Below are 25,979 nucleotides of genomic sequence, written 5' to 3'. Positions count from 1 at the left end.
TACAACAACAAAAATCAAAGTTCTAGGCTCCTTTCCCCTTCTGGGAAAAAAAGACCATTGCCTACTCCCAAAAGTGGATCAGTTGAACTCCTTTCAGTTAATAGATGGCGCAAGGGGATCCTGATCCCCAAGTAGAAGCACATAATATCCATAAAAACTTGGGTCTAAATAAAATTCCTCTACAGTTTTCTCCTGGAGCAGGGGTGAGGAACCTGCCACATGTGGCCTTCTAGGTCCTTGGGTACAGCCTTTTGACAGAGTCCAAGTTTGACAGAACAAATCCCTTTATTAAGGGGATTTGTTCTGTAAAGTTTGGATTCAGTCAGAGGGCTGCACTTGAGGACCTAAAGGGCCTCTCCCCACCCCTGCCTTGGGGCATCTGGAGCCAGGTTAGAGACTACTCAGTAGAGTAGTCCTCCTTGTGGCCTAAGTCATAGGATCAGGTTCAGAGATAACTGCTCTGCCCCAATTATCAATGTCATTCAAGGCTGAGAACCAAAAGTGATTGTGTAAGAAGTGTCCTGAGTTCCAAGAAACAGAACCCAGGATGTCTCAAGATGCCACATCAGAGCCTACATATAAACTCCTTTACCTTGCTATGAAGAACCTTTTATAATCTGGCTTCACTTTAGCACTCCAACTTGCTCTCCAGCATACACGTTTCACTGTAACAGGCCAGTTTTCTTGTTGTCCTATGAAAACACTGCTGATTTTCAATCACTTTTTCCTCCCGACTTGAAATGTCCTCTGCTCTTTCCTGTGCTGCTCCAAAATCTACCCACTGTTAAGCCCTGCCTCAAATCCCACTGCCCCTGTGCTCCTTCCAGCCTTCACTGACATCCTTTCCCACTTTCTTTGAACTCTTAAGGTAAATACTAGATCCTAGATTCATTATTTCTTACCTGTATATTGGAGGGACCTCCTAAATGGTCTCTCTGTCTCCACAGAATTTTCCCTCTCCAATTCATCTTTCACATAATTGTCAAAATAGTATTCCTAACACTCTTCTCTAATCATGTCACTCCTTAACTTAAAAACCTCCTGTGGTTCCCCATCGTCTAGCAAGTAAAATATAAATTACTTATCTTGGCATTCAAGATCCTACCTAGTCTGTGCTGTGTGTGATACTAATCTACCTTCTTAGTTTTAGTTAGCAGATTGCATGCTTCAGCCAGAGAGGACTAGCTGTTTGTTTCCTGATCTTGACCTTCCTTATGTAAACCATCATCCTCCTTTGTTTCCTGCCACCATCTTTACTGACATATCTGTCCTTTTCTGAAGACCAGCTCAAATGCCACCTCTTTATTGATGCTTTCACTGATCCCTCAAAAGGAATCATTCCTTTCTTAGATTTCTCAGACCTTTCTGTGCTGATCATTTTACATTTCTATGTCTAGACTAAATTTTAAGCTCCCTGGGGGCTATCACTGTGCCTAGTGCCTAGTGCCGACTCTAGTTCCTTGCATACATAGACTCTTAATAAATGTTTGCTTAATTTAAATATGTTTTTCCAGACTTCACAGTACAGTACCGGATCTCAAACTCTATTATAAAGCAGCAATCATCAAAACTATCTTGCAGTAGCTAAGAGGTAGAGTGGTAGTTCAGTGGAATAGATTAGGTTCACAAGACGCAGCAATAAAATGACTATAGTAATAATGTTTGACCCCAGCTTATGGGATAAGAACTAACTATTTGACGAATTGGTAAAACTGGAAAACAGCATGGCAGAAACTAGGTATAGACCAATATCTTACATTATATAATAAGATGAGGTCAAAATGGGTACATGACTTAGACATAAAGTGATACCATAAGCAAATTAGGAGAGTAAAGAAGAGTTTATCTGTCAGATCTTTGGAGAAAAGAAGCATATGTAATGAGACAAGAGAGCGAGCATTATGAGATGTAAAATGACTAATTTTGATTACATTAAAAAAAGTTTAAACAAACAAAACTAATGGAGCCAAAATTAGAAGGAAAGCAAAAGGTTAGGAAACAATTTTTACAGCAAGTATTTCTGATAAATGTCACATTTCTAAAATATATAGACAACCGAGTCAAATTTATAAGAATACAAATCATTTCCCAATTGACAAATGGTCAAAGGATATGAATAGAGTTTTCAGATTGAGAAATCAAAGCTACCTATAGTCCTAAGAATAAAATGCTCTAAATCACTATTTAATTAGAAAAATGCAGATTAAAACAACTCTGAGGGACCACCTCACAACAGATTGGCTAATATGACAGAAAAAGAAAATTATATATGTTGGAGGGGATGTGGGAAAACTGGGACACTAAAGTACAATTGGAATTGTGAACTGATTCAACTATTCTGGAGAGCAATTTGGAACTACGCCCAAAGGATCATCAAACTGTGCATACCCTGTGATCCAGCAATACCACTCCTAGGTCTATATCCCAAAGACACCCCCCAAAACACACTCACTATTTGTAAAAAAAATGTAGCAGTTCTTTTTGTGATGGAAAAGAATTGGAAATTGAGGGGATGTCCATCAATTGGGGCATGGCTGAACAGGCTGTGGCATATGAATGGAACAGAATACTATTGTCCTATAAGAAGTGACAAGCAGGCTTGTCACTTTTTCTTGTCAGAAAAAACTGTAAAGACTTACATGAATTGATGCAAAGTGAAGGGAACCAGAGTAACAACCATACTATGTTACATATGTGTAACAACCATACTACACTATGAATCAACTATGAATGACCTAGCTATTCTCAGCAATACAATAATCTAAGACTATTCCAAAGGACTCATGATGAAAAATGCTATCCTTATGCAGAGAAAGAACTGATGGAGTCTGAATGCAGATTGAAGCACACTATTTTTTGTTTTTTTTTTTCCTTTTGATCTGTTTCTTTCACAACATAAATATGGAACTATGTTTTACATGATTGTGTATGTGTATGTGTGTGTGTATGTATGTAAAACCTATATCAAATTCCTTTCCATCTTACAGAAGGGGGAGTTGAGGGAAAGGAGAAAATTTGGAACTTAAAGTTTTAAAAAAATGACTTAAAAATTGTCTTTACATGCAATTAGAAAAAAAATACTATTAGAAATAAACTCGACAGTATGGTGGGACATCTACCATAGAGCAAAGCACCTAGTAAGCACCAAAGAAATAACTCACATGTAAATAACACTTAAATCTCTGCAGAGAACTTCACATATATTACCTCATTTGTTCCTCCCAACAATCCTGAGACAAAGACCATTATTATCCTCACATAACAGATAAGGAAAGTGAGGCTCAGAAAGGCCTAGGTCCAGGATCATACAGCTAGTCTGAGGTAACTCAGTCTTCCGCACTTTTAATCTAAGACTATCTATTACTCTAGGCTTTTTTTTCTTGCCCGTTGATTAACCTCAGTTGATTAAAACATAAATGAAAACCTATCATATCCCACACATGGATCAGTTTACCTTATTCTGAGACTGGGAGCTATTAATCAGCTATTTCCTATAGATACTATAGTGAATAACTTCCTCCAACTCTACAGACAGAAGGGATGAGTCAAAGGCCTAGGGGTTCTGAAGGGTCCACCTGGCTCAGGGTGGCTCCCCCTCCAATGGGACAAACCTGAGGATAGTCAGACATCTAGCTGGTGGCCAAAAGGAAATCTATACTTTTCATTCTTTTCCAGGAAAAGAAAGAACAAGAATGGATGGGAGGTTGGTTGTTCTAATATGATGAAAATTTCCTTTCCTAAATATATGTGGACTTGTCTGGATGGGGCAAAAAGAACCTTAGAAAGGTAAATGTGTGAACAGTGTTAGAATGAACTAAATATGGACTAAGGGTGCATATGCTAGAGACCTGGATATGTGATTCTGGTTGAGGGGATAGACATAAGAAAATACAGAAGCAATGATCAGAAAGAAGTTCAGAATGCATGAGAAAGTGATGAGAAAATAGCATTATGATTCAGTGTAAGTTTTAGGCTGCTAAGGCAGCAAGGAGGGGTAAATCAACTACAAAAGGCTTGAAAGCAATGGGGTCACTTAGGGACTTGTTCTAGCTGACAGAAAATGCCATAAAAAACTTGACTTAAGGGGGGCAAGGTGAAATCCAGGGGAGGACAGAACCAGTAATTTGGGAGTACAAGTAGATTTAGTGCTTCTACTTGGAACCATGATTGGGGGCAACAAGGAAAAGCTAATTTCTAGGAGGAACATGGCTAAAAGTAAACTTCTCACACTTGCAATGAAGCCTGAAAGGAAGCATTTATTAAGCACATTATATGTATCAGGGACACATATTATTTCATTTGATTCTCACAACAATCCTGGAAGACTGATGCTATTATTATCCTTATTATACAGTTGAGGAAACTGAGGCAAATGGAAGTTAAGTGACTTGCTCAGGGTAACACAGTTAATAAGTGTCTTGGCTGGCTTGAATTTGAGTCTTCCTGAGCCTCTATTCACTAAGCCAACAAGCTGCACCCAGGAGTTGGTTAAAGCTAGTTTCAGTAATAAAACCTGTAACTTGTACACAGATGATTTTTAAATCCTAAGTGGCTGTGTGTTGTGCTGAAGACATGATGAGGGGAAGAAGGAAAGAAAAAAAAATTGGAGAAAGGCTACAGTACCAAGGTCAGGGTCACTGGAAGAAGACAATACCTATTCCTTTGTGTAATGATAGGATGAAATTACCATCAGTGAAAAGCAGGGGAAGTCAACTCTCTGGGGTTTGTCTATACCTGGCACTGTGGGAAGTTGTCTTGCCAATTCTGGCAGTCACCCTACCCTAGATACCTGGCCCTGTGGCCTTTATCCAGTAGCTTTCAGCAGAGAAGCTAAATAGGTGTTTAAGTCTATATTTCCTCACTCTTCTTGCTGGCTCTCAGACGAGATCTAGCTAGCATTCATTCATCAAAAATAGGGTCCTATAGTGGACCATCCCCAGGGTTCTCAAAGCACTGTGTTAACTTTAATGATCCCGTGGTCAGGCCTTAGGGGAGAAGTTGGGGCTTAGGAGATAAATTCTCTGGAGAGTCAGCCTCCTTCTCACTAGCCCCAACACCTGGTCATGCCCAGCTCTTTGCCACTCAGCTCCTCCCCAGGAAATCACAGTTTCCATGGGAACCTACACACTTCAAAGGGGGAAAGGAGACTGGAAGCGAGAGAAGAGAGGAAGCCGGATTAACCTCACCTTCTTTGCCCCCTCACCAAGCAGCCAGCAATCTAATTTGTATGTGCCAGCTAGCGCTTGACATGCTCTGGGCACTGGATCAACATTACCCATTACTGCAATGTAAGAGGAAGAATGGGCAGGCCATGCTGTGTGTTTTCACCTGTTTGGGAAAAACCCTAAGGTGTAGTGTTTGAGGGAGGGAAGTAGAGGGGGCTCCTCAGCTAGGTCCAAACCTGTAGCAACCCACCCTGCTGGGCTTCCTCTCCTCAGGCCACCCCTCTATCTCACTTGGGGGCCTATAAATGCAATTAGCCTCGATGTGCATCCAATCATCAGATCCGCTCAGATTATATTGCAATCATTAATCTGAGCTGGGGAGCTCCTTGTGTTGCCTTGCTGATTAGCCTCGATGATGCTCTGGTATGATCCAATTAAAGGAGGCCCCTGCTTTTCCTCCCCTCCCCACCCCCACCTCCAATCTGCACCTCCTCCAGTTTCTCTGTCAGAGGGGAAGCAATTCATTCCATTTTGATACCCAAATAAAACCTTCCTGCTACCACACATATGCTGTATATACATGCACATATCCACCCACTTTTGTCAGCACTCCTCCTCCTCCTCCTGCCTCACTCCCTCACAGAGCCAGAAAGAGGGGGAAGGGGGATAGGCAGATGCCAGCACGAAGGCTCGGCTGACTTTTCTTCATCTGGGGCTCTGGGCTATGTATGGAGAGAGGCACAAAAGCCAGTGCCCAGGCACTAATATGAATTGAAAAGGTCTTGTTACATTTATTGACATGAAATGCTGACTCCCCAATGTGGTTTGAAGCAGTCACGCTTCCTGGAGGCAGGCAAATCTAATTAAAATTACCCTGAGCTCCTAGACCTTACAGGAGTGCCGGACTGCACTCCCAGCTAAACCTTCCCATCAGTCCCACTCGATGGCTGCTGAAAGACAAGTCAAGTTTTAATAGAAGCAGGGATGAGTTGAGAGAGAGCCTTCTGGGTTAACTGTGGCAGGAAGCCAGAGGCAAGACAAAATGGACAGTGGTGACTTAGGTGCAGCTGCTTGCTTCCACAGAGCCCTTCCTGATTTTGTTTCCATGTAGTTATAAGCATTACCTTAAGCACTTACTATATGTCAGGTGCCATGCTGGATACTAGCGATACTCTCTACAACCTAGTGATGTTCCAAAAATGAAAGCATTCTTTATTCTCTAGGAGTTTATGTTCTAGGATACAGTGCTGACATTCAATGGGAGTCTATGCCAGGAGATGGAAAGTACCACCATCGGGTCTAAGGCTCCCACAGGGTATTCCCTAGAAACCGAGAATCTCAGTGTTGGATGCTATCTCATCCAGCTTACTGGAATATAACATTCCCAACAAGGAACCATTCATGTTCTTCCTAAAGACCTCCAGTAATGGGAAGGGGAACTTCATCATTTCTGTAGCTGGCCCATTCCATTTTTGGAATGGGTTCTAATTATGAGCATATTTTCTCATTATATTGAGCTGGAAAAGTGGCTCTTTGTATTTTCCACCCATGATTCCTGGTTTTGGCTTCTGGGTTAAGCAAAATACATCTAATCTTGCTACCAAATGACAGCAGATGCAGTTGCTTGAAGATAGCTACCCTATCTTTCTCCAAATCTTTTCTTCTTCACACTTAATATTCCCAGTTCCCTCCAATTGTTTCTCATATAGCATGGTCTCCAGTTCTTCCACCATCCCAATCCTTCCTCCTGAAGGTGGACTCCAGTTTATCATTGTCTTTTCTAAAATATGCACTGGCCTCTGGAAGAGCCTGTACTTTCTCTAGTCATGGAGGTAGGGGTTAGGGGTGGGGAACAGAAAAAGGATAAGAAGATAGGAGGGGTAGTCGAAGAGCTTTGTCTCCCTGGTTATGTAACAGTGGGAGACAGCCAATCCTGAGAAGCCTTGCCACCTGAAGTTCAAATGTTAGGCTATAAGTAATCAGTTTGCTGAGATGATTTAACATATGTCCTACGCATTGGGGGGGAAAGGAAGGAAGGAAGGAAGGAAGGAAGGAAGGAAGGAAGGAAGGAAGGAAGGAAGAAAGGAAGGAAGGACACTGAGCTCTTATGTGCCAAGCACTGTGCCAAGTTCTGGGATACAATGTGAATTGATTAGAACTGAATTGCCCAATGAGCAATGGTGGATGGTGGGGTTGAAAGAGGATTCCTGCTGGAGGGATATTGCATAGAACATTATTCTTCCATTTTTTTTGTTTTTTTTGCTTTTTGGAGGGGTGAAGGCAGGGCAATTGGGGTTGTAACTTGCCCAAGGTCACACGGCTAGTTAAGTGTTAAGTGTCTGAAGCTGGATTTGAACTCAGGTCCTCCTGACTACAGGGCCAGTGCTTTATTCACTGTGCCACCTAGCCACTCCTGATCCCCAACCTTCTTAATAAAAGCCTCCTGGGGCATGCAAGTCAACCCCAGGTTGAAGTGCCTTAGGGGATAATGGTTTGAATCACCTTTGATCCATTCTTCCCCCTCTCTGAAGGACATCCCAAACCTTCAAATCTTCTAAGAGTTGAGAAAGATGGAAAAACAGCTATTCTCCATCTCCATGTTGTTTTAGAACAAAGAATTAGATAGGATAGTACACAGGTAGGATAGGTATCAGGAAAAATTTTCCTAAAGGTTAATGTCAAACACTGGAACTGAGACCAAGTGAAGCTCTAGTTGCTTCACCTCTTAAAAGTTAATCTAATGAGTAGGATTTGAGAAACTCCTGACTAGTGATATAGAGGGATAAAGTAGATGATCTTTAGAAAGTCAACTAACCCAGGAATTCTGTATATCTAAAGAAGGTGGAAAGAAAACATAGTCCTTGTCCCTCCCTGCAATGGCCACCATCCCTGTCTCTGAGGATTGGGGGTAGACCTAATAATGCTGGATCCGTGGAAGATCAAGGAATTGCAGTGTCTCTTACCTATATACAGCTCGCTTGTCAGCCTCCAGCTGAGCCTGGGGGTCGATGGGGGCACTGGGAACTGGGGTGCTGGCAGCAGCTGAAGGTGCTGAGATATGGACGGCCTGAGCCTTGGTGGGTGGTTGGGCGGTCGCCGTCATCTACAGAGAAAAGAATGGCAGAGAAAGAGGAAAGGAAGTTAACAAGCTTAACATAACTGGAAACTCTGGAGGGAGTGTGTTCATCCTGATCTATAAAAAGGAGATGATATATAGGAACATGAAATAGGTTAAGAGCAAAATAATATACATGTAAATGGTTTAATTTACAGCATAGTGGGAAAAGCACTGGGTTTGTACTCAGGATAATTGGCTTAAAAATCCCAATTCTGACACTTTCTAGTTGAGAGTCCTTGGGCGAGTCACTTAAGCCTCAGTTCCCATCCATAAAATGGGCATATAAAACTTATCTTATCTACCTTACCAAGCTGTTGGGAGCAAAGAATTTTATAAATATTAAAGTGCTATATAAATGAATTATTGTTATCATCATCATTGGAACCTATCCATTTTCAGCAAAGTAGGTCTACTTTTGAATAGACAAATAGGTCCTATTCAGGTACTAGAGAATTATTTAGACTTAATCACAACTGACTGAAGCAGCAATACAGTTTGAAAAATGGTGATTTGTAACTTGAACTAAAGTTACTTCTAAATAAAGCTAACTAGAATAAAGCAATCAACTTTTTTGAAAGACAGAGAGGCAATAGGTGTATGAAAGAATGAGTTCTAGCTAGATGTGGAGCCAGAAATGCCTAGCTCTGACACTTAGAAGATCTGTGACCCTGAAGGAGCAAATCACTGAACCTTCCTCAGCTCATTCCCTCATCTGTAAAATATCGATAATAGTGTCTATATCCCAGGGTTGTTACCAGGCAGAAATGAGCTAATATATGCAAAGAGTTTTTGCAAATTTTAGAGCTTTGTCCCACTTTGTTTTGTTTTTTTAAAAGGCACTTGTGAGACATTTAGGTCTTAAGACCTTAGCTTATATAGCTTATAATCACTTTGAAAACCAAGGAAACAAAGCTGAAGTAGTTCCCATTTGAGTAGGGGTTTATTTATTGTTTGCTTCAAGTCGGAGTTAAGAGTTCCAATGGTTTTAATTGCCCCTAAACGATTCTACAACTGCAAGAAGAATTCATATAGTCATTTGAAGAGAAGTAGGTCTTATTGGAAAATACTATTTTTTAAAATAGTCATATAACCAGTACATGCCAATGCTTTGTGCTTTTCTTCATGTTACTTTAGCACACTTTCTATAGAAATGCTCCCTCTGAGTATGCATGTCAGGGCAACTGCCAAGAATCATAGCTCTTGGTGAGATAGCTCGGTGGCATAGTGAATAGGGTACTGTACTTAAAGCCAGAAAGATCTGGGTTCAAATCCTAAGGAGAGACAGACCAGCAGTGTCTTTAGGTAAGTCACTTTATCTCAACTGAATCTCAGTCTTTTCATTTGTAAAATGAGAGGGTTGGACTAGATGACCTTTAAAATTCCTTCTAGGGGCAGCTAGGTGATGCAGTAAATAGAGCACCCACTGGCCCTGGAATCAGGAGTTCAAATCTGACCTCAGACACTTTACACTTACTAGAAGTATGATCTTGGGCAAGTCACTTAACCTCAATTGCTCTGCCCCCCCCCCCAATATATATAAAATTAAAAATAAAATAAAATTCCTGGTGAACTTAGCCTCGGTTTCCTCATCTGTAACATAGGGATAATAGAAAAATCATGATTGTTTTGAGTATTAAATCAAATAAGATAATTCATGTAAAGTGCTCTGCCAGCCTTAAAAAAAGTATATAAATGTTAACTACTAAAAATACCACAGATCCTAAATTTCAGAAAATATACTTTAAGAAATCATGTGGTCTGGTGCTTGCCTTCACTTGGAAGTTGAAGTATATATTCAGATGAGCCCAAACACACCATTTCTAGTGCAGAGAAGACTGATGAGGGATGAGAATATAAAAGGAATTTGTCCACTATGTCATCCTCTATCACAAGCAATATTATACACAGAGATAGAAGGAAAAACACTGCTTTGGCTGATTGGATACATCCATCATTTTTACTAGAGAAAAGATGGTGACACAGATATCATCATCACTGTAGGTTAGGAAATCTGCATAGCTTTTTACTGTGCATCGGGCACTATTATCCCTCAAACACTGAGAACTCATAACCAGCTCCTACCACCTTGACTGGGCATGTTCAAAAAACACCTATCTAGCCCTAACATTTTGGAATCAAGAGTAGAAGGGTCAGCACAAATCCTGCTGGGCAATGGCAGATCGAACTGGTCAGTTCCTCCCAAAGCTGATTAGACTCAAGCGAGAAGCCCAGCAATAAAGACAAATTCAAGTTCTTCCCACGGTCTCTACTGCTGGGAAAAACATGGCCTCCAAGCAAGAAAAACTCATGGGATTAGGCAAACTAGAACTGAAGAGGGAACCCAAGAGGGCTGACAAGAGGTGCCCACCCTCCTCTGGTTATTACTCCTGTATTAGTTTTACTACCTGGTCACCCCTCACAAATACAACAGACAGTGGGATAGCCAGTCCCACATGTGGAGAGGAAAGCCCAAGGTTCAGTGGCTAAGACTGAATGTAGCATAGGAAAAAAGAAAAAAACAAAACACAAAACTTTAAGGAAACAAGCCAATCTTTCCCCAGCAGGGGAATAAAGCCAATTACCTCGGTTTTTATTAACCACTGGCCTAGACTCATTTGTACCACCTGACAGTGATGTGTCCCAAGAGAGTGGGGCAAACAACTGTAGGCATAACCTACCTTAAGAAAATCCAAAGTGTAAAACTCCTAGTTCACAAAACAGAAATGGGGGTGAGGAGGGGGTATCTGAGAGAAAAAGGAATGATTCGATTTTCTCAAGCAAGAAATCTTTGCTTTATGGAAGTAAACACCACTTAAAGTATGATTTGATTTCTAAGAGTTGAATTATGCGCAAGTTCAGGATTTCAGCAATGAGTACTACAGTTTTCACAAAGTAAAGGATTCTGGTTTCTACAGGCCTCCTTAATATGAAATTCAAATTGGGCAAGTAACTCCTTTTAAGCCATCCCAGCAGGAGTGGTTTTTAGCCCCTTCTCCAGCGACCTTGAAGGTTACTGAGAGTGATCTATCAGGTTGATCAAGAATTGGGTTCCTCTTTCACCCATACTTCCCCTCAGGATCTGGAGGTCCAGATCAGGGATTAAAAAGGAAAACTTGGAATAAAATGTAAATGAAAGCTGGTCACTTTACTGCATCCCAATAGGCAACAGCAGAAAGGTAGTTATCCTAATAACTAGAGAGGGAGGAAGGCTGAGAACAGAGTTAGGCGAGGGTGATGACTCAAATTTATAAAACTCCTGGGGGCCAATTCGGCAAACTCTGCATTTCCTTGGGGTTTGGGGAGTGAGTGTTTATCTCTAAATAGATTTCCTTTTATAGCCAGAAACCTCCATTTCCCAACAGCTGGAGCTCAAAGACAGAGAGAATGACCTGCAGCTGTCAGCAGGGCCTGGGGGTGAAAGGCTGGGGGTGGAGGAGAAGGGGGGTGGGGTGGGGAAAGAATTAAGGCTTGGGAGGAGGGGAGTGATAGAAGAAGCCCTCAAAAAGTCACAGTGGGGGTAGGGCAGGAGCCAGTGATTCCATCTTAATTTTCCTTCCTCCTTTCCTCCTTTTCCTGCCTCTTTTTCCTCTCTATAGGGTGTGGAGAGCTTCCTGTCCCAGTTTACTACTTAGTATTAGGGATCCTCCCACCTTCACAGACCCTCCGGGCACTGAGGTTCAATTTGGCCAGAGTTCTAGGCTTTTGGCAACTGTCCAAACAGTTGAGTCCTGAAGTGCACTGTTTCCTTCTAGAAATTTTGCTTGGATTTATGGGTCAATGTCTCTTTGAGAGGATGGGGGAAGAGGAGAAGGAAGGAACCTTAAAAGTTGTCCTTTTTCAGGATGGGATGGCCTCCAGAAAACAGTCTGAGCCACCAGCCATCGCTGTTCTCAGTCTGTCTTTTTGTTTCTCTCTTCTCTTCCCCCCCCCCCCCCCCCCACCTTCCCTTTCCATCTCAAAGCTTGGGATAGTGAATCACTTAAGACCTTAAATCTAGAGCTGAAAGGAGATATAAAAGCCTTCTTTGAAGCTTTTTTACCACCACCCCCATTATTTTCATGGTTTTAAGTATTGCCCTCTCTTTTCTGATAAGGGGTAAATATAACCAAAATCATTAATATCTAGGTGCAAATAAGTGCATTAAATAGATCTCCCTGGACTGACTGAGCTGAAAGTTGAAGAGAAGGTTCATGATTTTTGCACAGGACACAGACCTCTCAGAATCTGGTACATATCCCTTTGCTTCCCCCAATGCAGTGCTGTGCTGCCTGGAGATCCTGCTGGCTCTGGTTGCCTTTTCCCCAGTCCAAGTCGATTACACAATGAGGTAGAATTACTGAGGCGTCAGTGTATGACTGGAGACTTCATGGATGGTGGGGGCAGGGTACCCCTTCAATCTAGAGTTCTGCTTTAAAAAAAGAAAGCCAAATTGGTCCCTCAAGAAAAAGAATTCCCTAACACCAGGGGACAGTGTCAAATCTGAAGAACAAGTGCTCCGCCCACATCCCAAGGAGGCACAGATGGCTTGAGAAAAAGCCTTTCCTAAAAAGGTGCCTGGTTCAGGAAGACACTGGTCACTGATGAATGAAAGGAGGGAAGCTGGCTTGCTCTGCCTTCTTACCAGTGCCAGGGAGGAGCTCAAAGACTTTAAAAAAAGCTCAAAGAAACTGACATAGGTTCCCGAGTATGAAGTTAGCTTCAGCTGCCCTCTTTAGTCAGCCTGCATTTTTCAGTCAGCTCCCAATTATTTGGGAGAGGATGGAGCAGATAAAGATAGCAATATTGACATTTCTGTCCCCCTTTAGAGTTTACCGATTGTGCCTCACAATAATCTTGTAGGCAGGGAGTATCCCCATTTTGCTGATGAACAAACTGAGACTTGGGGAGGTGACATGGTGTGGCTTACTCAGAAAGGATAAGGATTTGAACTCAGGTCTCCAGACTCCAGGTCCAGTGTTCTTTCTAGCACAGTATATCCTACTGCTTCTCACTACCTGCCCCTTGAGGATACCAAAGTCACTTTTGTTGAGTTTTGGATTATGTCACACAGTTATTCCTTCTTTGCCATCTTCACTCTTTTTGATTTGGGCCAATGCTTTGGTGCCTCCAAGACAAGCATCCTTAGTATGAGGAGGACCCTGGGTTTCTGGAGCTCTCCTTCCGGCAGTGCTAGCATAATGGAGCTTCCCCAGCAGTCCCTAAGCCGACTGCTTGTGAGAAACAGCCTCGCTCACTTCAGAGAGAGGCTCATCAGCAGAAGAGGCTACCAGTGACAGGGATTTTTTGGCCAGAACACTGAATGAAGACGACCTACTAAGATGTGGAGAACTTACCAGGGAGCATCTGCGCCAATGAAATCACTGACCAAGAGGTATAAATGCAAGCAGCTGGCAGTTCTGAGCCTCTCTGGATATTCCCTTTCCTGTGATGTTTGGGCATTTTTTTTCTTGTGGGGCCAGTCTGGCTTCTCAGAGACCCAGCTAAACAGGTCTCTGATGAGGTCTCCCTTAACCCTCCCCCCTCTGTGGATGGGAATGGAGTTGGGAAGGGAAGGAATAGCTAAAGATGCAGGTATATTGTACAGCACAGGAATTAGACATTTGCTACCAATAATCCACAAAACAGGTAAATCACAGATAAAATCCATGTTTACAAAATGCTTTATCAGTACAAAGCACAATAAATCTATTATTTCAGTTGAAACTCACTATGTTACATAGGTAGTACACATGTTACATAGGTAGTATCATCACTTTACAGATGAGAAAACTAAGCACAACCTCTTTATTTTACTGTAATTCAGTGCTGTCCAACTCTTTGTGACTGTATTTGGGGTTTTCTTGGGAAAGATATTAGAGTGACTTACCATCTCCTACTCCAGCTCATTTTCACATGATAAAACAGAGGCAAAGAGGGTTAACTGACTTGTTCAGGGTCACATAGCTACTAAGTGTCTAAGGCTGGATTTGAACTCAGGAAGATGAGTCTTCTTCTCCAGGCCCAGTATTCTATCCACTTTACCACCTAGCCGCCCTGAACCCCAGGAAGGTTAATTGACTTGCCTGGTCCTCTAACGTCAGAAGCCTAAGGTCCCAACTCTTCCACTGTATGATCTTAGACAAGTTACTTAACTGCCTGAGCCTCTCACCTGTACAATGAGAATACTAATAAAACAGAAATGCTTATCTCAAATGTAGACTTCGGGGATCAAATGAGAATATGAACACAAAGCACTTTGAAGAGTATAAATTGCATACGAATGTCTTAAAATGTTGTTCATCTGCCCAAACAGAGCTGCATTAGAAATACCCAAGGAACAAAAAAATCACCAGAAAGGGAACTGAAAGGTAAGGGAGAAATCCATTCCATTTCATTTTGGTCCTCTGCCTGTTTTCCTGAAGGTCCAGGTTTGTGGGTCTCTAATAATAATCTGTAGTATGACCTTACTTCATCAAGAGACAGGCCATCATGGTATAGTGGAAACAGCACTGGGCTAGTCCCAAGTCTGGGCTAAAGTCCTCAGGCCATATTCACAGAGGATTTGTTGCCATAAGGGACCTTTGGAGAGCTGCCACAAGACACCCCATCTCCTGGTTTTATGAATGTTCACAGGTTGTTCCTATGTCTGGAATGTCCTCCATCTTCATCTCTACCTCCAGCTTCTCAAGTCCCCGATGAACGCTCACCTTCTGCAAGAAGCCTTTCACAGTCTCTATTGATGATGGTCTCTGATAATTATCTCTAATTGATCTTGCATTTGTCTTATTTGTACATAGTATTTGCGTGTTGCTTTTTCCATTAGATGACAAGTTACTAGACGACAAGTTACTTGGGAGAAGGACACACAGGTTCACAACCTAGCTGTTATCTCAATGCTTCTTTTCCACCATTCCATGTCCAATCAGTGGCCAAGTCCTATGACTTCCGCTTTCCTAACAAACACCCCCTTCTCTCCTCCAACATTTGGTCCAGGTCCTCATCACCTTATACCTGGACTATGGCAATAGCCTGCTGATTCGTCTCCCTGCCTCAAGTCTCTCCCCATTTCAACCATCTTCCATTCACAGCTGTCAAATTGGTCTTGCTAAAGAGCAGATCTGACCATATATATCATCCCCTTTATTCAGTAAACTCCAGTGGTTACCTATTACCTCCAGGATCAAATAGAAAACCTTAGGTTTGCCTTGCAAAGCCCTTCATAACCTGGCTCCTGCTACCTTTCCAATCCTTTCACACTTTATTCTCCTCCATGTACTCTGTGATCTAGTTAGAAAGACAAAGACAAGGGCATTCTTGCTCTTCCTGGAAGAAAAAAAACTCCATCTCCTAACTCTGAATGATTTTACCAGCTGTCTTCCAGGTCTATAATGTTCTTCCTCCTTATCTCTGCCTAAGACTCAGCTAAATACACACACACACACACACACACACACACACACACACACACCTTATTTATACATAGCTGTTTATATGTTTAAGATTCTATTAGAGCTCCTCAAGAATAGGGGCTGTTAGTTTTTTGCATTAGTATTCCTAGTGTTTAGTACAGGGCTTTGCACATAGTAGGACATTAATAAATTCATGCTGACCTGACTTGTCATGGATTCCTTTGGCAATCTGACAACACCTATGGACCCTTTTCTAGAATATTTTTAAATGCATAAAATGCATAGGATTGTAAAGGAAACCTATTATAGTGAAATATAGTTATAAAAATATTTTCAAAAACAAGTTCATAGACCCCAAGTTAAGAAGCCTGGATTTAGGCCTTCGTTTTTGCAGAGGTAGAAATTAAAACTCAGAAATGGGAAATGATTTGCTGAAGATCATACACAAATAGTAAGTGGCAGAACCTGTTAATGAATTATGTCTTCTGATTCCAAGTTCATGTTCTTTCCACTTAGACATTTTCTATCTATGTGGCCTTGGTCTGGTAAATTCACCTTTGTGAGCCTTCATTTCCTAATCTGTAAAACAGGGACAATGATACACAGGCGTGTGAGGAAAGCACTTGTAAATTATATAAGTGTGAGTTGTCATTAATTCCTGCAACCCCACAGGTGGGCCTAACACTAAACAAATTTCTGTTCTGAAAGACCTGAAGTACCTCCTTTCTGCCTAAAGGGTTGTCTAAAGAAAGTGAGGTAAGCAGGTTCTATAATCAGGACTTACTCCTTGGTGGGTCATTATTCCCTAGGTCCCTGCAGTCACCATGTTATTTGGGATGGAGAGGAGAGAAGAGACAGACTTCTTTGGCCAAATTGTTTGATATTCTAGGATTCCCCAGTATTGCTTGCACAAAAGCCTTATGGTGAAAGGGAGCTTTTCTGGGTCTCTAGGGCTTTAAAATACCACTGCTGGTCTATTCTAGTAAATAGTTGTTACCCCCACACTATGGAGGTCACCACAGTAAGTTAAGGTGAATGTCAGAGTCCTGTCTGCTCCTAATGATATTAAGTCACATGGGGAACTGGAACTCTAGGGGTCCAGGTAACTTTGGGGAACATAGAAGTTCTCACACCAGTGGTGAAAGCTCAAAGCTCTGCTTTTTCTGAACATCTGATGAATATAACTTTGCAGGTCTAGTATTGTGTTAGAAGTAGCCAACACATCCTAGGTTCAGGCTTATGAGCAACCTTCACAATTGTTGGGTGAACTAGGCATAGAGACCAGGTTTCCTGGCAGCCAGAGGGAATTTCAAGGACCTGGTGGAAGGCTGAGGCCTTTAAGCAGATTTTCATGGGACAGCTGGTAGTCAGCAGGATGTCCTTTCTCAGGGATAGAGGCCAGGTGTTTCAAATGTGGGGCCCCTGACTACACTGTAGGAAACTGAAGATGGAGCAAAGGGGAGAAAGATGCTGATGGATTTGTATTCCATGAAGAATAACCAGGACAGTGAGAGGACTAGATATCATGAATACAAGGAATAATCCAAGGAATTGGTGATATTACATTGAAAAAAAGTAATACAAAGTGGGATGTGATTAGGGGTCTTGCTATGTTTGAAAACATATCATGTGAAAGAGGGATTAGACTTGTTCTCCTTGGCCCCTGACAGCAGAACTAGAAACCATGGATATTGGCTGCAGAGAAGCAGATTTAGGCTGGATGTAAAGAAAAGTTTTCTAAAAATTAGAGCTGTCTAAAAGTGGATTGTGTTGTGTAGGGGCGGCTAGGTGGTGCAGTGAGTAAGAGCGCCAGCCATGGAGTCGGGAGGACAGGGGATTGGTTCTGGCCTCAGATACTTAACATCCACCCAGAAACACCTGGCCGTGTAACCTTGGGCAAGTTACTTAACCCCAATTGCTTAAAAAAAAAAAAAAAGTGGATTGTGTTGTCTTGAGAAGTACTGGGTTCCCTTATCAATAGATGTCTTTAGGCAGATGCTGTATGGCCAATTTTTGAAAAATTCAATTTTATATTATTTTCAGTTCTAAATTCTTCCCTTCCCTCCTCCTCTCACTCACTTGTTGATAAGGTAAGAAAAAAAAACCCATTACAAATATATATTGTGAATCAAATTCCATGTGTGGGTCTCTCCTCCCTCACCCCAAAAAAAAGAAAGGGTAAAAAAGAAAATATGGAGATAGAGGTGAAGCATGTTTCATCATGAGTGCTTTGAATTTGTGGTTGGTCATTGTATTGATCAAAGTTCCTAAATCTTTCAAACTTGTTTTTCTCTACAATATGATTGTTATTGTAGAAATTGCTCCCCTGGTTCTGCTCATTTCATTTTGCATCATTTCAAGTCTTCCCAGGTTTTTCTGAAGCCTTTCCCTTCATCATTTTTTTACAGCAAAAGAGTATTCAATCACCTTCCTATACTATAACTTGTTCCACTTTTCCCCAATTGATTGATGAATCCTCCTCAGTTTCCACTCCTTTACACCACAAAAAGAGCTGCTTTAAGTATTTTTTGTACATATAGGCTATTTTCCTCTTTCTTTGATCTTTTTGGGTGGGAGTACAGATGGCTTAAAGGGTATGCACAATTTAATAATTTACTGGTCATGGTTCCAAATTGCTTACCAGAATGGTCACTTCAGTTCAAAGTTCCAACATTGCATTAAAGTATTTGTTTTCCCACAGTTTCTCTAGCATTTGCCATTTTCTGCTCTTGTCAGCTTTTTTTGTGGCCACTTGATGATGGTACAGAGGGAATTCCTGAGGTGACTGGATTGGTCCTATCCAACCCTGAGACTCAGTGATTCAGTGTCAAGTATTTGAGGCCCTCTAAACCTAACTGCTTCCTCAACTAGGTCTCCTTGTCAAGAGGAAAGGGTAAGACTTAGAATAGAAAGGAGCCTCTGAAGTCCAACTTTGTCATAATACAGATGAAGAAACTTGAGGTCAGGAGATGTCAAATGTCATATAGGTAGGAAGTAGCAGAGACAGGATTTGAACTCAGGATCTCTGACTCCAAATCTAGCACTCTTTCCATTGTACCACATGGAGTAACAATTGAGTCAGGCTAAATTTAGCTACTTAGATGGATTATAGGGCACTTGGACTTTCACAAATCCCAAATATATTATTAATTCATTAGTCTATGGTCTAAATGAATGAAAAAAAACTGAGGAAGAATTCAAAAGCAGCACATGAAGGGATGAATATATTTTTATTTGAAAAATTGTTATTTTAAAATATTTCTAAATAAATGCTTAGCTTCAAAATCTTCTTTCCCAATAAAATAAAAAGAAATGCCAACTACCACTAATTTCTATACTTTTAAAAGCTTTTCACTTTTACTATCTCATTTGGTTCCCACAAAAAGCCTGAAGTAGATAAAGTATTTTGCCCTATTTTAAAAAGAAATAACAACGCACAGAGAAGTGAGAGTAATTGCACTTAATGCTGCATAGAACCCAGTAGTAAAGCTAGAACAAAATCCCTGAATCGCCATCATTCTCCTGTTCCTTTTTTATCCCTCTCATTTCTGTTTCCAGATCACTAAGCTCTAAGAATACCAGAATCTGCCTATAACAAATGCTTAGAATCCTCTAGCACCTTGCCCTTATTCCCACCCTGCCCATGAAGACCAAAGGAAAGGAGAAAGGAACGTAAGAAATTTCTCCTGAGGCTCACTGCATGATTTTTATTAGGTTCAGCCAGATTTCTTTTTAAGCCTTGTACATGTGGACTCATGGCTGGTTAAAGGATAGACAATATGACAGCAGGATTTGGGGTCTAGGTGAAGAACAGAAATATCTAAGGAAAAGCACATCCAGGCCATTCAACAATTGACTTTTCTCACATTTAAAAGTAAAATTGCTGACTGTATACCAAACAAGGGACACAAAGAGCTCATGAATTAAGCCTATAGTGGAAGTTCAGCTCTGAAGCTTCTTCAGCCAACACAACCACATGGTGGTCAGGCAGCTGAGTGAGCTAAGTCAAGAAGGACTTTGCTCAATTTAAAAAAAAAAACAAAACAAAACAGATGGCTACAGACAAGATAGAGAGATAGGGCCATGCACAAAGAGAAGAAAGACCCGGCAGGAAAAAAAAAAAAAACGAAAGAAAAGGAAAAAAGGAGAGAAAAGTCAGTGCTGATATGTCAAAGAGAGAGAAGGTAAGTCCCCAAACAGGGTCCCTGGGGTGTTGCCCTTGGGGCCACAGGGAGCTGTCAATCAGCCACAGAAAAGGCTCAGGGGAACTTTGAAATTGGCTGAATTCACTGTATTGCTGCAAAGTGAGTGTTTCACCAGCAGCCTGGAAGGCAGGGGGCTCTGCAGCCCTTAAAGAGATGAGAGGAATGTAAAGCAAGTGTGAAAACATCTGAACCCAGGGCTGCCCGTCACAGCTGCATGGCCTGGATGGAGGCCATTCACAGCCAGGGGCCCCAGCTGCCCCCTCCTGCTTCTCAGTTAATGAAACCAGCATGGGGATTCTAATGACTGATCAAAGCTTAGTCCAGTTTCCCAATACTGTCTGTCCAGCCAGGCCAGAGTGGGGTGGGGTGAAGTGAAATGGGAGGAGAGAGAAGCTGTAGAAAGCACAAGAGAGGCATGCCTAGGCCAATCTCAATGGGATGGGTCCCTTCCTCAAAGCGCCCCTACCAGAAGCTCAGATCTATTCCTTGCAGAGTAGAACAAGCTTCCCAAAGTAGAAGGGAGACAGTATTAAGATATTAGGCCTCTAGGCAGAGCATTCAAGGGCTCAGGACCCTCTAGCTCTCCCAACTTGGAAAACTATAGAAAGTATGTTTCTCCCATGCAGACCACCCATCAAATCTCAGGTTGCCTTCTGGGAAAATTTCCTAGGACCTGGAGTTGTCATGTCTCAGAGTTCCCTCCAGACTCTGTGGGGGAGTAGAGAAAGCTACAGTCCATAACAGTTAGGGATATGGAAATCCTTTTTATCATCTAGCAGTCAAATTCCTAAGGTGGAGTTAAGAAGTATAGGCTATTGTGTCTCAGACTACCTGTCATATTTAAAAGGCAGTAAGGGTGGAGAGGTGACAGAAGGGGGAAAGCACTGGTTTGAGAAGCAGGAGATCTGGATTCTCTCCAGTCCTGGTTTTGTTGCTAACTACCTGTGTTATCTTAGGCAAGCCCCGGCACTACTCTGAGTCTCACTTTCCTCCTATGTCTAAAAGGAATAGAAAAATCTCTAAAGTCCTTTCCAAAGTTCACATTCTGTGATTCCTTATACAATATACTTGTTTTAGTTCCCAGTTTGGTGTGAGGCTCTAATGAGTTAGACAAAAAAAAGGTCTCTACCATTCTTTCTAGTCTAATAACCAAACAGACAGACAGCTGAAGCCTAATACTGCTTCATAGACCAGATAAAATATTTCATTTGGCAGCTGTAGGTGGTACAGGGGGAAGAATGTTAGATTTGGAGTCAGGAAGGCCTGAGTTTGAGTGTGACTTTAAACACCTACTAGGGTGACCAGGAAAAGTCACAACTTCTCAGTTTCCTCATCTGAAAAATGGGGGCAGTAACAGCACCTACTTCACAGGACTGTTTTGGGAAGGAAGTGAGATAACACGTAAAACCCTTTTCTAGCTTTAAAGTGCTACCAAAAATGCCGTTATTATTGAAGCGGACATAATGCTACATTAATACTATCATAGCTATCTTGTATAAAAGTTAAGGAGAAGAGAATGTGTGAAGTAGTTTGCGGGCATAGGGGCTATGGGAATATCATGGTTGAAAGACTGAGGCTAGAGAAATTACCCCTATCTCTTCCACCTAATGGGGGAAGGATTCCTGGAGGAAGCAGGCTTTCAGAGGTGGTGACTGATACAGGAGAAAATGCTTTCAAATCAGCAATCAAAGTGCAGAGGTACTTACAGGTACCTCTGACTCAGAGGGGGAAGGGACTTGGCCACTGAGGCCAGTCTCCCTGAAGACCCAAAGTCACACAGAAGTATTTTAAGTGAAAGTGCTGGAATTCAAACCCAAGGCCTTTCAAGGTCTCTGTGAGGGAGCCTGGGAAACAGACTCACTCCTTGTTGGAGCCAGGATCACAACCCAACACGCTGTCCAGTCTTCTTTCCACTATACTATAAATTTCAGAAGCAGAAGTGGGATAAATTGAAGAACAGAGGTACAGAGCAAATTTTCCTCAAAGTCATTCAGTTAACAAGCACCTATCTCTGCCAAGTACTATGCTAGAGGAAGAGGTCTAGGCTGGGATGTGTGCTCCTGTGCAAGCAAGAAAATGGCCAGGGGAAGCAACTGAAGCTATGTAATAAAGAGGAAACCACAATCAGAGCACTCATTCTGAGGCCTGAGAAAATACTATGATGCAGAGTCTATTGGGACTATTGGCTCTACAGGGTCTATTGGGACCTCAAGAAGGGGGCATAGTATGGTCAGAGTAACAAGAAGAGAAGACATCTTTGAAACTAAGTTAAAGGTCATTCTCTGGGTACCAGAGGCAAGAAGCCTGGTGGGGAAGAGGCTGTAATCATTCAAGTGGCAAATAGCCAGGCTGAAGGAGGGAAGAATACATGACTCAGAGAATTAACACATTAAACTGGATGGATAGATGGACCACACATATGACCCTTGTTAGGGAAATCTTTACATTGAGACAATAGATGGACTACTGGTACCTTCTGAGAGCTTCTAAATTCTATTTGTGTTTTGTAGGCCAAGAAAATGCATGCCAGGGATTGGTAGATAGGATCTCTAATGGCACTGTTGGCAGCTGTAGGTGTAGCTACACTGTGTTTCAAGTTTAACAGGGGCATCTCCAGTAGAAGGAAGTAGTTGCCTTCACTAAGGAGTTAAAGGGCCTTGTTGTTGTCCTTCCTTTATCCACATTTCCTTTCCATTGTATAGTAAATCCAGTGACCCAGTCCATGCAACTAAGAACAGGTTCCCCAAGACAGAATGAGGGCAACCAGCCAGAAGCGTCCGAAATCACATGAGAAACTACTTTGCCATCTCATCAGTTGGCCCAGTCCCAAATAGGATGGGATGTTGCCATTAATGCTTTTCTGCTAAAAAGAAGGGAAGAAAAAAACCCTTTCGTTTAATAACTTTATTCCCCAAACTTCAAGAATGAAATTGCTAAGAAAGAACGTCCCTTGAAAAAAATTCTAATTTACTATGAAGAAGGTCCGGGGCTTGGGAATATTTTAATTCGGATTCCTAATTTTCGAAAGTGAGATCCTCCTGTGCATTTGAATAGATTATGCTAGCCCTTAGCACAAGGAGAACATTATTAAAATGGTTGCTCTAGTCTCAGAGGGAAGGCTCTGGGTTTGGTTTCTTCTTTATTTTCAGAAGTTTCAGTTGCCTCCACTGGTCATTCTCTTACTTGTAGTAGAACTCTGAGAAAGTGGTCCCAGTGAACGTTGGTCTCAGGATATTTAAGTATCAAGTCTCACAGGATTAGAAAGCAGTGAGGCCAGGGAATGAAAGAAAATGCAGAGTCTCTGAATCTTTATGCTTGGAAAGGGCTCCCTTGAGGGCCTTGACTGAGGTTACTTTCCTTTCGCTTATAGTTTCCAGACATTCTAACACCTAAAAGTTTGCCGTTTTTTTTTTTTTTAATGAAAAATGAGCATTATGAGGAAGCCAGTGGAGCAATGGTAGCCAGGAGAGGAGGGTGGAGTGGCAGGTAGATGAAAAGAGGGAAGGAAAAAAAATGGAATGGCGAAAGAGATTGGGGAGTTAACTCGGGAAAGGGAGACAAGAAGAGAGAGACAGCTCTGTACAGACCAGCTTCTCTGGGATCAGAGAATATACTGAAGGGCCTTCACAGAAAGAAGCCATTCCTAAAAGACACAGCAGGGAAGAAGAGGGGAAAGGGAAAAGGCTCAGAAAGCCCCAGGCCAACTGGCCTCAGAGGCCAGCCTGGCTAAAAAGAGATCAACCCTCCCCCATCTACCAGATGCTTTTGTTTCCTGTACTTCCCCCTCTAACCTCCTTCAGTAAGAGTCTAGGATTCAGCTCAGTAGAGGGTTTCTGGAAGTCTCTCTTGGTCCCCAGGAATGAGATCATCAATACAGCATTGCCCAGTGAAGTAAGAGATCAGCAAAACATTAATCAACCAAGAAACATATTTATAAAGTGCTTACTATGTGCCAGCCACAGTGCTACATGCTGAGACTACAAAGAGAGACAAAAACAATCCAGCCAGTCCTTCAATATCTCCTTGGCATATTCACTTCACTGATGATACCATATCTTTTTTTCCTTCCTTTTTTGGTGAGTGATCATCAGAAATGATACTGGCCTGTAAAAAACAGAATGAGACTAGTGGCCATTGCAGTGTTAATACCAGGCCAAAACTGTTTCTTTGCAGAAAAAAAAAATTGCAAATTTTCAAGAAAGGCACCCTTAAAGATCAAGCCTGGGGTACAGTATTTGAGTCACAAGAACTGGGTTTTGTTCCTAGGTCTCTGTTTAAGGCCATGCATGTGTCGTTGGACAAACTACTTTAGCTCTCTGAGTCTAAGGTACCTAAAATGAGGAAGCTGGGTAATAATTTCTGGCTTTTATATGTGCTTTAACAGCCCATAATTCTATAATCTTCAGATCGGAGGTCCTGGCGATCGATCCAAAAGCAAATTTCCCAAAACAGCCCCCACTCCCCTATCCCCTGCTAATGGCTAGTAGAAGCAATCTCCCCCTCCCTTAGGCCAGTACAGCTCTTGATCCATAGGGGGCTAAGTACCTGGGGCTGCAACAGCCTCCTCCTCCTCCCCACAGCAGCTGTGATTTGTTAATCCGGCAGCATAATGTGAATTAAATTAGTCTCTTCACACTTAACTACCCCCCGACTGACATTCTTGGGCAGCACAGGCTGCAGCTCTCCAATTAATCCCTGCCAGGCCAAAACTTCTCCCAGCTGCCCCAGCTGGTAAAGCTTTGCAAAGGAAGTAACATGGTTAGGCTAACTCCAGAATTCTCAAGAAGGGAACCAGTCTCCCCAGTCTACATGCTATCTCCACCCAGTGTGGAGGCCAAGAGCACTGGGGTCCCCGGCAGGAGAGGATGGGACTCCTTTCCTTACACCTGCTTAATGAGTTCTCCTCATAGCTCCCCCAGGGTCACAGAATATCTTCTCCCCATGTGTTGGGTCAAGAAAATACCAGGGATGATATTGTGACCCAGATAAGATGGAGTATAAGTCTTTGGGAATAAAGTGATAGGATCACAGACTTAATTGGAGGCTGTTAACTCCCGCCTCCTAATTTTAAAGATGAGGAAATTGAGACCCAGAGATGTACCTGGTCACAGGAGGCAGAGATACATTAAAATCGAGACTCTCTAATTCCAAAGCAAGTGTTTTTTTAATCTGTCCCATCCTCCCTGTCAATCAATTCCCCAACAAGAACTGAGTTCCTACTATGTGTCAGGCACTGTGTTAAGTGTTGGAGATAGAAATACAAAGAATAAAACTGCCCTTACTCTAAAGGAGCTTACATTCTAATGGGACCAACAGCAAATGCTTATATAAATAGACGAAGTATAAATACAAAATGAATAAATGCAAATATGGACTAGACATGACAATGTCCTTATTTTTCATCCTCTTCCCTCAGTGCTACTTATTTTCCCCTCCTACTGACACAGGAGGTAGGAGAAGGAAGGATGGAGGAGACTGGTGTCTCTTGATGTCAGGGTACCAAAGAGGCCAAGAGAAGTTCTCCAAGTCACAAGAATAAAAGTAACATTTATATAGCATGTTAAAGTTTATCAAGTATTTTACATATGTTATCTTATTTATCCTCACAACAACCCTAGAGGGTAAGGTGTTATTACTGTCCTCACTTTATAGTTGAAGAATCTAGCTGAGAAAGGTTAAACAATTTGCCCAGAATCATAAAGTCAGTAAGTTTCTGGGGCAGGATTTGAATTTAAGTATCCCTGATTCCAAGGTGAGATATAAGACAAAGTAGAAGGCAGCCTAGTGCCACAGTGTGAAAGCCTTACCCAGATAGGTAGGGGAGACATGGGGGCTTCATGCCTCTCCTAGTCAGGGCCAGACTAGCATATAAGCAGTTAGTGGCTTAAACTAGCAGTCAACCCATGTCCAATCCAGAATCTAAGTAACCTGGAACTAAACTGCAGCAGAAGAAAGGCCAGATAATTACTACAAAAGTGAGAATCTAGCCTTAGCCACCTAAATTTTTGATTAAGTAGGGCCTACCCAGAAGCATGGGAACAGAGTTTGATGCAAGAACAAGCCCCCAGTCCAGAAACTAAGGCTAGAGATGAGTAAAGAGAAG

General features: G+C 42.0%; 1 protein-coding gene across 6 annotated transcripts in view; it reads right to left on the bottom strand.

The window, feature by feature from the left end:
* Nucleotides 1–25,979, bottom strand: part of PKNOX2 (PBX/knotted 1 homeobox 2) — a 356,188-nt gene that overhangs the window by 79,373 nt on the left and 250,836 nt on the right. For all 6 annotated transcript variants that reach the window (XM_069080546.1, XM_069080551.1, XM_069080549.1 and 3 more), the window contains one exon: nt 8,129–8,268. In XM_069080546.1, the coding sequence (XP_068936647.1) occupies nt 8,129–8,268 (140 nt within the window). The remainder of the gene's footprint in view (nt 1–8,128; nt 8,269–25,979) is intronic.

Source organism: Petaurus breviceps, unplaced genomic scaffold (assembly GCF_028583685.1).
Source record: "Petaurus breviceps papuanus isolate PSGF00001 unplaced genomic scaffold, PetGlider_PUasm1.0 91133, whole genome shotgun sequence".
Taxonomy (NCBI): domain Eukaryota; kingdom Metazoa; phylum Chordata; class Mammalia; order Diprotodontia; family Petauridae; genus Petaurus; species Petaurus breviceps.
The sequence above is the reverse complement of the archived record's forward strand: the minus strand, read 5'-3'. Positions and strand labels throughout refer to the sequence as shown.